At 35.5% G+C, this 15,038-nt stretch overlaps 1 protein-coding gene across 1 annotated transcript; it reads right to left on the bottom strand.

The window, feature by feature from the left end:
• Positions 1 to 4,267: 4,267 nt before the first annotated feature.
• On the bottom strand, positions 4,268 to 9,369 carry LOC113772564 (ankyrin repeat and zinc finger domain-containing protein 1-like). Its single transcript, XM_027317189.1, has 7 exons — positions 8,933 to 9,369; positions 7,461 to 7,921; positions 6,774 to 6,888; positions 5,913 to 6,602; positions 5,442 to 5,519; positions 4,975 to 5,082; positions 4,268 to 4,686 (listed from the first exon to the last, which is right to left on the bottom strand). The coding sequence occupies exons 1-7, from the start codon at positions 9,302 to 9,304 to the stop codon at positions 4,420 to 4,422; spliced, it is 2,091 nt and encodes a 696-aa protein (XP_027172990.1). The 5' UTR covers positions 9,305 to 9,369; the 3' UTR covers positions 4,268 to 4,419.
• Between the last annotated feature and the right edge of the window lie 5,669 nt (positions 9,370 to 15,038).

A 15,038-nucleotide genomic window follows, 5' to 3' on the forward strand; every position in this document is an offset into this window, starting at 1 on the left:
CGAGATATACCCTTAGACAATTTAGTCGAGGGATTCACCCAACGACGTTACTGCAGTTGGATTCAGGAGTCGAGGGATTCACCCAACGACGCAACTACATTTAAATTCGAGGATTCACGAGTCGAGGGATTCACCCAACGACGTTACCGTAGTTGGATTCAGGAGTCGAGGGATTCACCCAACGACGCAACTACATTTAAATTCACGGAAAAAAAAAATGTTTCACGCAAGTTATCACTCGAACAGCTAGTGCGCTAAAGTACACACTGCTCACTTCGATGGATCAAAACTAGTTTTGCGAGTATCACATTTCAAGTCAAGAAAGCACTTTAATCAAGTAGGAATAGAACAAGCAGGGACACTCACCAAGAGTGAAGTTACTGATCAAGCTGGGAATCAAAATCTGCGTCCTCGCTAAACCCTAAAATACCAAATTTTAAAACTATAAGTTGGCTATACTAGTTCTAGGATTACGTAGGAAAATTATTCGTAGTATAGCTAGTTTATTTGCTTGGAATAAGTCAACAAACCATGTAGTATTAAAACTAGTAAAATACTTTGTAAAGTTTCTTTAATATTACTTTTCTTGTAAAAGTGTTACTAGAACAAATTTTACGTGAAATAATGTTTCTTGCCGAACAAGTTTTCTGCACGTTTAGTTAAAATCGCTAAAAATCTCGTGTTTTGGAAATTTCCTCTAAAAAACTAGCAAGGGACTGGTCTTAAAGAAAGAAAAGGAAGTGAAACAAGACTTAGGGTTTTAAAAGCTAGAAAAGTTATTTTCTATAACTATCAAGGCTAGTTTAAGCTAAAGGAAAGTTGTCGGTTGGCAAAAATTTAGGGCAAACTACTAATTACTGAAGTTTATCGATTAATACTAGCGTAAAAATATTTTTGATTAGCTTGATCAAAATTGCTCGAGTTCACAGGGTCGAATCGACTTTCACAGGTTCGATTCTATTTCGAAGTCACATTATAACCTAGATTGGCCAACAAATAAAAATCACTTTTCAATAGCAAATCACTAGGGCTTCGTCAATCATTAGCCCTAGGTTTCAATAAATTCATTTCTGATCAATAATAAAATGAATGACCAAGGCTTCGTCAATCATTAGCACTTGGTTTTGGCAAGCCCATATCACATTTCAACTTAATCAAAATAAATATAAGGCCTCCAAGCAATTCTAGCAGTTAATTTCATCACACTTTAATGCTTATATAAAATCATTCAAATGGCCAAGAGCTTCATCAATCATTAGCCCTTGACATCAAATACTCAATTTAAATCACAACTCCATTCAAGACAAAAGAGAACTATATCCAGCTTGAGTCCCAAATGACTCTAAGAGTTCAAAATATTTTTCTTTTCTTGTTTCGATAGTCAAGAAAAATCTCAGCAAATAATTTTATCAAAACCGTAATGCACGTAGAATTTACTCAAATAGCCAAGGGTTTCATCAAGCATTAACCCTTAGCATCCAACAATCATTTCTTATAGTAATATAGCCAACATTTCAACCAAACTTTTATTGTTCACAAACAAGGATAACTTGATCGTTTTCCAGCAATTGTCATTCCAAACTATCACGAATTCCATTTCAACATTTTTGATTAAATCCTCCTAAATATCAAATGTTCCATAGCTAAACAACTTACACTGCTTAAAATACACATCTCTCATGCATTTCTAAACCATTACATTCCAAGGGAAAATTCCAGAAATCAAATGAAGAATTTCTGCTCAACCTCTCGGTCATTAATATTTCCAGCACTTCAATGTCCATAAATCCAATATTTCCTCGGCTAAAAATGCTATTAAGCTCTCAAATTCAGCATGCAGATGCTTGACCAATTGATTAACATTTCTAGCTCAGAATTAAGTTCAAACACGGTTATAATTATCCCCAAAATTCCAGAAATTTCCCAGCTATCCTCGAATGATCATGAATGCAAATTGATTTCATTTCATTTTTATTTTCTTGGTTAGACGAGCTACTTAGCCCCATGCAAGCCTCAATCATCATGTTGTTAGCTAGATAATCATAGGTATCAACTTAGATCATCACAATGTAGAAGATTAGGAACTACATTTCCAATTTATGCTCACGGAAGTTCCATTTCATCAAAACAGAATTTCTTATGCTCCTTAACTCATCATCCGAATGCACAAAATTAACATGCAAAGCCATAGTCAGGTAAATCAACTAGTGATTAGTCGTATAATCCCCAATACAGGTTCAGATTATCAAATTTAAGCAGATTATAACTGCATATCAGTCCAAGCTCGCGGCAGAAATTATTCTACCAAACAGATTTCCCTTTTCTTTCTCATTTCATCATCCGAGCATATAAACATGGCATGCATGTCCTAATCATCATGTTTTCACTTAACTAATCTAAGTTTCGAATTTACCTCAGCTAGGAACTCAGCTCACGCACAAGAAATCTGAAAAAATATTTCTGTTCTCCCTCTCGGCTCTCAGCTCGCTCGTGACTGGAGGTTGGTTTGGATTTCAGTGGTTGCGATTGGTGGAGGTTGAAGCTGGATTGCAGCTGGTTGATGGTGCAGAAATGGATGGAACTCCCATGATATCTCTCCCTCTCTTCCTCCTAGCTCGCGGCCAGAAATGGAAGATGTGTGCAGCTCACAGTTTTCCCTCTTGCTCTCGGATGAAGCTGATCTCCCTCTCTCTCACTCTTTCGCGTCGATGTTAACGAGGTGAAGGTGAAGTGTGGTGGTGTCGCGGTATTGAGGAAGGAGAGAAAATGGCTTGCGGATGGAGGAGGTTGAGTGCATGAGAGGGTTGAGTGTGGAATTGGAGGAGAGAGTGCATTGGCCGGATAAGGTGGTGAGTGATCATGCTGTCCGAAAATGTGTTTGGATTGCATGGTCATTTTGAGATTGTATGGAGGGCATTTTAGTCTTTTCACATCTCCTCCTAATATCCACTTAAGTTCCTTAATTCTAGCTTAACTCCAAAATTTTTTATCCCGAATATAGATTAAGCTCCTAATAATACACTAATCTTGCAAGGCTTCAATTATCGTAATATTTATGCTCTTAAGTATGTTTAGGTATACTTGTTGTCATTTTATCCTATAATTTGTTGATTGGCATCTTAATTACTAAGCGTTTCTATTAACCTTTAACATTATTAACGATTAAAGGTTTAGCTATCGGAATTTAAAGAAATTAATTGGTTAAATCAATGGAATTAATTTACCTTCGAAGTATTAAATTTTAGCATAACAAGACCAAGTAGTTTATTAGGGTTTAGCGGAGGAGTGTATTATTTTTCACTTAAAATTATGGTCACGCACTTATTGCGAGCAAAATAAACAGATAAATAAAAAAATGTGCTAATATATTAAAGAAAGTTAGAAATGCAAAAAAATATGAAATAATCTTGGCATATTTTTTCAGGGTTTCTCACTATATAAATATATAATGAATTAGCTGCTGGATCACTAAAATTGGTTTCAACAAATGCTATTCAGGTTCTAAATTTTTGTCAACGATGATTTTCAAAAGCCCATCATTCTCCCGGACTCCTACTGCTAATGATTCAATGAAACTGCCCTCCATGTAACGCACCAAAACGATGAACAAGAGTTCTCTTTTTTTCCTCAAAAGAAGTTAAAGGATAATATCGTTAGGAGGCTAACATACCCTGATATGTTTGGTCATTTATCTTTGTCATTTTTTTTTCTGTGTTTTGCCAAAATGAGGATATATTCGTCCTGCTAATATTCTTTCTTCTATTTTTTTTTTTTCCACTTCCATTGGCCTTTCTGCATATGGATGTCTCTGCCAGCTGAAAAATGAAAAAGCCCCCCATGAATTGACCTACTTCTGCATCAAGATAGTACGTAAACGTTAGTACCAACAAATTTTTTGAACCCATCAATCCAAAAAAGGAGGAGATGTATAAAACAAACCTTAAGATAAAAAATAAAAATAAAAAAACACTCAAAGTAGCTGCAACAATCTCCTAAAAGGATCGTCGTGAATTTAAACCCCAACAACTAACTGGTTAAGTGTTTTTTTGTCATTTCTCCAAGATATAAAGTTGTCGACTTGCTTGCCCAGAATTTCTCGATTATTAATTTTGTTTCAGATTTAAACCAAAAAAAAAAAGAAAAAGAAAGAGCAAGTTGAGCGCCAGGTAAAGGTTCGGCAGGGTTTCCATTTAAGGATTACAGATTCTTCACAGGGCACTGCTATTGCAAATAGCAAACTTTCTCCGCGGGTTTTTTTTGGGGGGGGGGGGGGGGGGGGAGCGAGGGGGTGAATTTTCTGAACAAAAATTTTCTAAGCTCACTTTATCAATTGCCATATTCGATTATTAATACAAGAATTGAAGTTCCTTCAACTTTCTACAAGTATAGTAAAAATAATCAATAATAAGATTAGGCTGCTCATCCATCATCAAGGATTTCTTTATGCACATGCATGCATGATGCGCTGCAGTACTTGTAATTATACCTGTGAAAGGGAACAATCCCAGCCAGTGAAACATGACAGCATGAACACAGACTGTCAGAAGTTTCTGTAACTTTTATTTGTGAACTAGAAGCCACTGATCCTGTGCCTTGAGGTCTGAGGGCTGCAGCTGCTGCTATTCTTCTCTCAGCAGCAGCAGCTCTCTTTTCCCTTTCTGCATCTTGAGCCCTTTTAAGACACTCCTGCTCAAAATACGGGTAGGATATCAGAAGGGTAGTAGTCTGGACTTGGGAAGAAAAGATGTGAACAACGGGAAATATAGACACAGGCTGGCCCCATCTTGCACTAACATTAAAAAACATAAACATAACATTATGGCTTATGAAACTTCAAGCTGATTAATTTGTAGTTCTCTTTTCCACTTCTATTTTTGTTTCGTAGAAAAGAAAACTAGTTTTTATTTTATTTTACTTTGTGTTATTGGGGATGGAGGGTGTTGGAGGTTATTTGTAAAGGAGGCAGAGAATAACCTCTTTAGACAAACTACTAGATTCAAACTGTCCTTTGAAACTGGAAATTGGAACGGATCCATGATTCTGCAACATGGGAGAAGCATTTTGGGATTGAGCAGCTTCAGCCTGTGCATTTTAGTCACAATAGTTACACATTGACAATAACACAAACTTTATAACCAAAGACTGGTGACATTCCTCGGGAATAACAAAGAATGTCAAAGAACAGCTTATAACAAATATATGACATATCAGAAAAGATTGACTGAACCTCATAAACAAAAGTCTAGGTCAGAGTCTCACAGGTAATAAAGAGAGAATAAATTATCTTAGTCTAAGATTTGAACTGAAAAATTTATAGAAAGATCAATTCAGCAAGCACAATTTGTTCCACAAAGAAGAGGTCAATCTTCCATTCTGCAAACTAAATGCTATTAATGATATCAAGAAATTATCAGTGTCACCAAAAAGAAAAATAGACGAACCTGAGCCTTCTTTTCTCTTGCTTTACGTAATTTCTTCAACTCTTTTGCCCTTGCTTTTCTCTTAGCATCTTTTTCAGCCTGTGCAGAATGTCAGAGAAATTTGAGTTATAACTTTTTCTGGACATGATACTCTTGCAAGTCTCTGCTAGCATCTCTGACACCAAAGGTCGTGTCACTACTCTAATCTAATAAAAGTAAAAGAGGCAAAGCAGCATCATCTGCAGCTAGACTGGCGTGTATCAAATTTCAGGAGTAGCAATTTGCAGGAAATAGGGAATCTACAGGAAGACGCTCCAGTGTTATTAGATCAATCAAACACCATTTTGCTTCAGGGAGCGTGACCTCTCAATAAATTATTCAGCAATTTTGACCAAAAGTTACTCACTTAAGCCAGAATTTCAAACCTTTACAACTTGACACTGTTGAAACAAAAAGTTTAAGTACGAACATGATAATGGAAAATCACATCACCTGCTTAATAGCTTGAGATTCCTCCATCTCTTTAGTCAATGCACTAGGAACTTTAGCAACATACCAATCCCATTTATCACGGTTCAATGCCATGAACCGTCTAAAAGTATTCCTGACTTCCTTTTCAGTAGCAAGCATATAGGGAGTACGACCTAGCTCATCTTTAATACAAGGATCCAAACCCTGTTCTAGAAGTTCCAAGACTTCTTGAGAATTCCCAGTCTTGGCTGCTTCGTGCAAAGGTGTGGATGCACAAACAATCTCACTCTCACTTTCAGGACTGCTTGATACATGCACATTTTCAAGTTTGTTGATAACCCCACAAATATCAGTAATTGCTTGATTATCCAAATTCTCTCCTGTGTCCATCTTCATAGACTCCACCTGGCCATCACTTGCAAGACTATCAGGTAGATATGCTTCCTTCCTTGTATTTGTTGGAGTAGACGACTTAATTTGCTCATCATTTTCAGAGGAAACCTGTGTCAACAAATTATATATCCTTCGAGCTTCTTTTAATGTAGGTCTCCGCACAGTCAAAGGAATATTTCGAATCACATGATGCTGGCAGTTGAAATTTGGTCTTTCCCCATCAAAAAATAGTTGATAGTTGCTAGAAGGAGCATAAAGGAAAACGCAAGATGAAACAGAGAAATAAGGCTTCCAGGCTGCTAGTAATTCTTGAATTTCCTGGACATCATATGAATAAGAGAATTAAAATTCACTACCGTTGTATTCTAAGGTAAAAACACAGAAAACATTGGACAAGTGAACTGGGTACAGATCAGAACAGTGGGCCAGCAAACTGTGTATAGAATAGCACATGACATCTTACTCATCTTAAAATTCAACCATCTATACCTTTTTTAGTGCAAGCTCATTATACCGGCGAAGTGAAGCTCCAGCAGAATGGACAGTCTTGCCACTTGCATCTTTTGATGACTGCCGTTTACCAGACTTGGCACGCACTACATATCTTCATAAAATAGCCAAGTTAGATGGAACTTCATTCATAAGTCTACACGGAAATCATCAACTATCAATTGACAAAGTTATACTGAATACTATATAAGTAGCCTCCATCCAGAATAGAGCTGTTAAGCAACCACAGTCGTTGATTTTGTCAAAACAAAAAAAGTACCATTAGCTAGCATTTCTAAGAGAAAAAATTATTTAGGCATTGAGTGTTCAATAAGTCTATAAAATCCAATCACATAAATTTTATGATATTGGCAAATGGGTGTCTACTCATCACTTTTATTTTTGTCACTTATCGAGCACATGAAAAGCTGTTTTGCAGACTTAACTAGTAAAACATGAATATGGTATTTTGTCCTATTTATTGTTAAAAGCAATAGCTAGATTTCTTTTCCAATACCATTTCAGACAATTAAGATAATTGCATCACATCTCTTTTCATTCATTTCCATGTTAACACACACCTCTTCTGTTTTCATGTATACTTGGAAGTATAGCTAGCAGTAATTTTGAAACGTGATGAGCAAAGTTAAATTCAGAAAGAGCTGGAGTTTATTAAAAGCTTCTAACCTGTGAAAAGTTTTATGAGCAACAATGGAGTTCCCATCAAAGACACAGCCAGCAAAATGCCCACCCCTTGCAAGTAACATCACTCTTAATCGGGTAGCATCCCTGGGCTCATGGATGACATATTTTAGTTTTTCAGTCACCTCCTTCTCTGTCAAGAAACATTCACCAAAGTCTGCAGCAATAGATTTGTCAATCTCAAACACAATATTCTCAGACTCGTTCAATAGCAAACATTTCCAAAATGACACTCTCTCTCCATTCTGCAATTGTAAAAACAACTTATGCTTGAGAACTCCCCCCAATCTACCATGCAAACCCATATTACGACCAGTTTCTGGCTCATCTTCTTCTGATGATCCTGAAATACTTGAAACGTCATAATCCTTGCATAAACTGTCAGAAGTTGTTTCATTGAAATCTTCCTCCTTCACAGTGCCTTTTCCAGCAATACTTAACTTTATCTGACACCAACAGCTCAGAAGTAAGGTGACTGTCCACGAAATTATAAGTTACAAATTCAAGAATGAGAGCAAAGCAAGTTGCTTTATTTTATCTGATATCATCAGCAATATACAAAACAGAATGAGGAGCATTTCTAGAACATGCACCAAAAAAAGACATAGCATAAGAACTAAACTATAGAAGAATCCCAACCACACGTTAAAAAAAAAAAAAAAAAAGAGTCACGGCATGTCTTTGACCATATTATTAACTCCACAAAAGAACAACTTTGCAGCGATTACGTCTTTAGGTCCAGTTAGCAAATAATTCAATAGCTACATCTTTCATTGCATCATCATACAAGGAAAAAAAGATGATATCAGAATTTTTATTTTCTTGTCTGAATGGAGAAAGACCTCAATTGTAAACATTAAAAACACCCTTCTCTCAAGGTCTCGATCTCAGGATCAACTTCTCTAAAATTTGACACTATTGCCATCTAGGATGTAAAAGTGAGAGCGTGTCACACTACAGTAAACTGCAAGCGAATGATGCCACCAAGGGCTGGCCTACTTATATTGATTCAAAACTTATTTAAACTAACCCCAAACCTATAATCATACGCCACCAAACCCCCCAAGCAGGAAACTTTTGCACCCAAGCCATGCCACACCACACCAGGATCCACCCACCACAGCTCTAGAATGACTACGATGACTCCAAGTGAGAAATATGCCATCAACCCCAGAATGGGTCAGGACGAGTTCCTAATATCAACTGGACTTAGTATTAACTAATGGTTGACAGTAATTTAGAACAGAACAATCCACATTAATCATAAATAGATTAAATTACAGGAACCAATAAAATAGAATATAACAAGAGGTAATACCGAAATAGTATCTTATGAAAGAAAATACCCAATTTTGTTGCAAGACAATAACACCACCAAAATACAAAAAACCTATGTTTGATTAATTTACCCCGAGTAACAAAGAAGATAAACAAAGGTAGAGAGTGGAGAAATATACATTGAGGCGATGAATGTCGGATTTAAAGTGAGAGCGCTGGTCTTGAAGAGACTCGAATTCGGCCTTACACGTATTGCAACTCCATCTCTCCATAGAACCACGACCACCAATTGCATTAGTATTCTCACTAATATTACTTTCTAAACATTCGTCTTCTTGATTTCTGGAAAAACCGTCATGAGCAGCGTCGTCCGCGGGAACTATTATTGAAGATGATGGAGATTGGAGGAAGCGGCAGGAGTCAAAAAAATCCGCCGGAAGTTCGAAGATTGAACGATGCGACTTCTCATCTTGACGATGTTGGTTTTTCTGTTGATAAGGATTATTGGCTTTGCCGGTGGAAGAGGTGGAGGAAGGAGCCTCGGTCGCCATCGTCGTCTACGGCGTCTGAGAATTTACTAGCAGTTAGGGAAGAATACCAACGGTGGCTTAGAACTAGAAGCACATCCTCCAGTCTTTGACTTACCCTTTTGACTTCCGAGTCCTTGGCTGGACATGTTAGGCTCAAACGACGTCGGAAGCTGGGATGCCAGTTGTTTTCTTTCTTTCTTTCTTTTCACCCTCGCCCTATTTTCTTTCTCTTTTTATTTTGAGCAAATAGAGAAAATGATGACTACTAAACTCTCTGAAATAGCACAATTTGAACACTGAAATTTTTCTCTTTTTATTATGAGCAAATGGCGAAAATCATTACTAAACTATCTAAAATGGCACAATCTGGTCACTTAACTTTTTTCCTTGTCAGAAATGTTATTTAACTCCTTAAAATGGGCCTTTTGGATCATATTATTCAATTTAGTCAGTAAATCAAATTGAAAGAAGCACATTTAATCTATTATTGTAGGTTTTCGAGGACAAAAGTGTCCTAAATTGCAGGTCATTTTTTGATTAATTTAGCAGAAAATGATCCAAAAGACTGTTCTAAAGAGTTGAGCAATCTCTTTGATTAAAAAAAGTTCAGTGACCAAACTGTACCATTTTAGATAATTTAATGGTCACTTTTGTCATTTACTCTTTTATTATTATTACTATAATTTAATGCTTTTGTGTGTATGTAAAAGAGAAAATTTAACCTCCCAGTCCCAACCAAAACTTTTTTTTTCAATTTTGTCTACATCAGGAAATTAGCCCAAGCTTCGTTAGAAATAAAAATGTTAACTGACTTTAAAAATTTACGTGTAGTCATATCCACTGGACTAACTACATACCCGGACACCCCTGTGTCGACAAAAAAAAAAAAAAAAATCCACTGGACTAACTACGTAAATTTTTTTGTCTTGGGTTATAGTCTATGTTTTCAGGCTTGAATCGGATTGGTCGATCGAACCGATCTAATAAAAAATAGGTCAAATAATCGGTTCGATCCAACTTAAAAAGCTAGAGAGTAATAAATTCGGTAAAACCCGGGTCTGACCGGTGAATCAGTTAATTCTATTAAACCCGATTTTTGTCTTCCCCTTTTTTTTCCTAAATATTTTTTTTAAAACTTAAAGTCTTGACTATTGACTTCTGTCTTCCATTTGACCGACTAAATAGGCAAAAAAAAAAATCCCAGAAAAATAGGAAACAAAACCAAACCCTCTTCTCTTCTTCTTCGTCTCTTCAGCTCTTCTCTCTTGCCGCCGGGCTCCAAAAGCAAATTAATCAAAAACAAACGGGTGATAACTTGGATTCGGGCAAATGTTTGCTAATACGATTCGATTCGTATTATCAATGATTTTATTAAGAAATTTGAACAATTAGGCAAGTATTGAGTCGAAACAATCTTCTACTAGTGTTATTATTAGAGTTGACAATTATGCCCAAAACCCAATAACCCATCCAATCCACCCACTAATTTGAGAGATTGGGTTGGGTAAATTGGGTGTTGGGTCAAATTTGGGTTGGGTAATAAAAACCCACATATATTTTGGGTGGTTTGGGTATTTGTGTTGGGCACCCATTACCCAACTTAAGTTAAAAAAAATAAACAAATTAATTTTTTTGCTCAATGAAGGTCATTAGGAAGTTGTCGACCTGTAGAATTTAAATCTAGTTTCTTATTATTTGTTTGTTAGTTGCTAAATTTAGTATTTTGTAGCCAAATAATTAATTAATGTCTACTTGTTTCCTGTTTTTACGAAGTACTACTGTCATTGCGGGGGAATTGGTCCCGTATATTCTTAAAAAAAAAGGGAAAAAAAGAAACAAATTTTCAAAGTTTGGAAGCGGTCAATGTATGGATGCAGGCTATGCTGCTGCTTTTGGTCCAATTTGCCATCGTTTTTATATAGCGTAATTCCAGAAACCTCTCCTGAGATGAGATTTCTAACAATTTCACTAACCTTTTTAGAGTTTAAACAGTTAGTATGTGTGTGTATTTGTAAAAGTATATTAGGATGTATTTTAGTGTGTTTGTATGCTTAAAAATAGTGTGTTTGAAATGCATATTATTTACACCTTATTTACACACACTGATTTGCTTGTATCATCTACACATTTTTCAATCACCTTTCTATGTCACATACACCACATCAAAAAAATGTTACAGTATTTTTTTCACAAAATTATCTCAATAATTTACTATCCAAACACACTAATGTATTTCAAATGAATTTAAGAAGTGAGTGTGCGTTTGTATCGTGAGTGTTTTAGTATGTGAAAATATGTCTATCTATATAAAAATATGTTTATGTGTATGAAATTTTTTTGTTGTATGTGAAAATGTATTTGAGAGAGTTTATGTATCAAAATCTATTAAATTAATATATTGAGTCATATTTGGGTCATGGTTTTGTGATGACCCAATATAACCCAATCCAAAATTAACCCAAATTTAAGTTAGGCGGATTGGGTATAACCCATTTAAATGAAAATTCAATATTAACCCGCACAATTGTCAGGTATAGTTATTATTGTTGGTGGTTTCAACCTATCTCACAAAATCCTTCGAAAAAAAACCTATCTCACAAAATGAATTTGCACGGCCCCGTGACGAAATTCAAGCAAAGAATCACAACAGTTGAAGCCCATCCCGCTTGACCTAGCATATGCTCGGAACACCACCTATTAGTTTTAGGTATTTTTAACTTTTTCTAATTTTGATTTCTCAACCTTTCTATCTCTCAAATTCTCAAGTTTTCACTAATCTCTCAAATGTGGGATGTAGTGTCCGTTTCAGGCGGCAATGGTTTGATCTATCTTTACGCTTTTGCAATCATACACATCTTCCTCATAAGTTGATTCGATTAGTAAGGACGGATCACTTTCTCACAAAAGATTGCATGTTCGAATCCCGCTATCAATATTAGAGTTGTGTTGGTAGACAATCTGTAAGAATCTTTGCAAACAATTTATAGTTTTGAAAACATGTCTGACTTGTGATAGTAACTAGAGCCAAATACTCCAAAATTTTTTACTACAAAAAAAAAAATCATATAGATCTTCAACTAGGGTTGCAAAAAGGTTCGATATAACACTTTTTTTTGGAAATATTTTGGCATTTGAGAATTGAGATTTTGTTCTAGATATTGTAAATCGAATGCCTTAACTCATCTTTAATCACTAGAACAACATTGAAGCATACAAGCAGCTGGTATACCTTGTTTTTGCTTTAAATTCCACTACTTTCCGGCAATCAATTTACTAGTTAAAAGCTAGTTTTAGTACCAATGTTCGATATAAGTCACCATTCAAATGCGGGTGTAAATTATAATGTGCGTCTCCCTGTACTTATAAATAGCCACAACAACCATGCAAGTACGCCGGCCCACTTGATATCAGTTGGGTTTGGAAAAGTGGAAGGCTGGTAGTCAATGTAAGAGTCCACAATGGTAGTGTTGATCCTCGATCCAGTTAATTTCAACACCCATCTGTATTCTGCATCCTTCCTACTAGAGCCCAAATCAGTTTCTTTTTTTTTTTTTTTTTTCCTAAACGGCAACATAGCCCAAATCAGTTTCATTTCTCTTTTTAGGTCATCTTTTTTTCTTTTTTCCATTTTTCTTTCTTTTATTGATTGAAAGGTTTTTATTCCTACTTGAGTTGGCAAATGCACATAAGATAGACAAACAAACGGTCATAATTCACAACCCACTTGATGGGTGGGTGGGGTGGGAGCAGAAATGATACCGTTGGCCCCTTCAAGATTGAGGAGGAAGAGGAGCATTGATGACACTATTGCACGAGGTAAATCATGAATTTACCACTATTTTTGCACTGAAACTCAATCCGGATGGTCTACAATACATTTCTTTTCAGTCAGAGCTCAACTTTCACCCACTCTTTACTGCCTGTTTGGATTGCAATTTTCTGAAGTTTTTGTAGAAAATGTATCGTAGTGATTTGATATATGTGAGGTAAAAAGATAATTAAAAAATATGTTCACAGAAAATGTAGAAATTTTTTGATAAAAAAAATGTGCGAGAAAGAGCTCGCGTTTCAGTTTCTGATGTTGTTTATTTTGTGAGGTTTTTCTTTCCAACAATTTGAAAGCATCCCAACAAAGCAAATTTACAAAAGTTAAGTTATTGTGTAACGTTTTAAAGTATATCCATTGCATTCAAAATCTTTTTTTTTTTTTTTTTGAGGACCACAAGAGTGAGTGTCCTGGTGGACCACAGTAAGCATTTGGGGAGGAGGCAAGATGATATGATTTATTGGACGTTATTAGAGGTAACTTAATTTATTCTTTTTCCATAAAACTATAGTGGGGGCAACAATCCAATTTTTTTTTATATGTGGAATAACTAAAATTCTTTACTTTAATCTCAACAAAAATAAAAGAATTTAAAGAAATCTGAAACAGCTTGCCCACCATCACCTCACATTCGCCACTCAAAAAAATATATATCATGGCTTGTATCTATATTAGACTTAAATTCATGGTCGTGGTTACCCGAATGGCGAAACACATGACAACGGAACGTAATTTGGTTGGTAAAATATTTTACCTGTTATCAACAAATCATAGGTTCTAGTCATTAAGGAGAATAAATGGAGAATCACTGTTGATTTTCTAAATTAGAAAAAAAAAAAAAAAAGAATGGCGAAACACATGAGAAAGATGCCCAAGATTATTATCCCATTGGATACTCTAGCATTATTCACAAAAAAAAGGGAATAATAGAGCAATATCATATGGGGGCCAAGTCTAGGCACAATGAATTCTTACAAAAGTCCATCCATGGTGTCTTAATCTTGTTAACTCTGAGAATGTAACCAAAATCCCATGATGTTTTTCAGGTCAGAGACTGCAACGGACCATATTGATCATTGGGACAACGTCGACAGATTCTTTACACGTGAACTTGAATCATACATGCATACAACAGCCAACCAAGAAGATGCTCAACTTATTCTGGAATGTTAAATAGTGCTGTTGCCAGGCAGCGTCCAACTAAGGCAATTTGGCATTATCGCCCACCATCCTTCCACCGAATGATCAAAGACAGAAACCACTCCAGCCTCTTGCGGTTTGATGATAGTGAAACCCCCCGCAAAGGAGTTTTAATGATTTAATCCAGCTTTGATTCGTGGGTCATGTTCTTTTCTGCTGTTCCCTACTCCTTCGTTGGAGATGCAGGTCACCTTCTGGTTCTGAGTAGCACAATTCTACTCTCTGTACACAAACAAAACGTCATAAAGAATTGGTTTAACTTACCAGTACATAATACATATTCTGCGCTCCGTTTGGATTAGCTGTTTTTTAGAGTATTTTTGAAATTTTTTACTGTAGCAATGTATATGAAAAACTTTTACTATAGAGCTTTTTGAAATATTTGATATGATGTATGAATGAGATTTTTTTTAATTATTTTTATTTGTGTATTACTGTTGCATTGTAGTTGAAAAATTTATCTTTAAAAAATAGACCAATCTCTTCTCTGTTTGGATTAGCTGTTTTTTTGGATATTTTTAAAATATTTTACTGTAGTAATATATATAAAAAAAACTTTTACTATAGGATTTTTTGAAATATTTGATATAATATATAAATAAGATATTTTTTAATTATTTTTATTTATATTTTACTGTAACATTATAGTCGAAAACTGGTCTTTCTAAGGAAAAACTAGGTGTTACAGCATGACAGGCAAAGTAATTCTGATTCCTCGGCCCTCGAAGT

Source organism: Coffea eugenioides, chromosome 5, assembly GCF_003713205.1.
Source record: "Coffea eugenioides isolate CCC68of chromosome 5, Ceug_1.0, whole genome shotgun sequence".
NCBI classification, from domain to species: Eukaryota; Viridiplantae; Streptophyta; class Magnoliopsida; order Gentianales; family Rubiaceae; genus Coffea; species Coffea eugenioides.

Excerpts from the sequence above, each read along its gene's own strand:
- LOC113772564 (XM_027317189.1), bottom strand. The coding sequence starts at position 9,304 with ATGGCGACCGAGGCTCCTTCCTCCACCTCTTCCACCGGCAAAGCCAAT. Across the intron at positions 7,922-8,932 it reads CCGACATTCATCGCCTCAAT|ATAAAGTTAAGTATTGCTGG; the intron begins GTATATTTCTCC and ends TGTTGGTGTCAG. Across the intron at positions 6,603-6,773 it reads ATGAGCTTGCACTAAAAAAG|GAAATTCAAGAATTACTAGC; the intron begins GTATAGATGGTT and ends TATGATGTCCAG.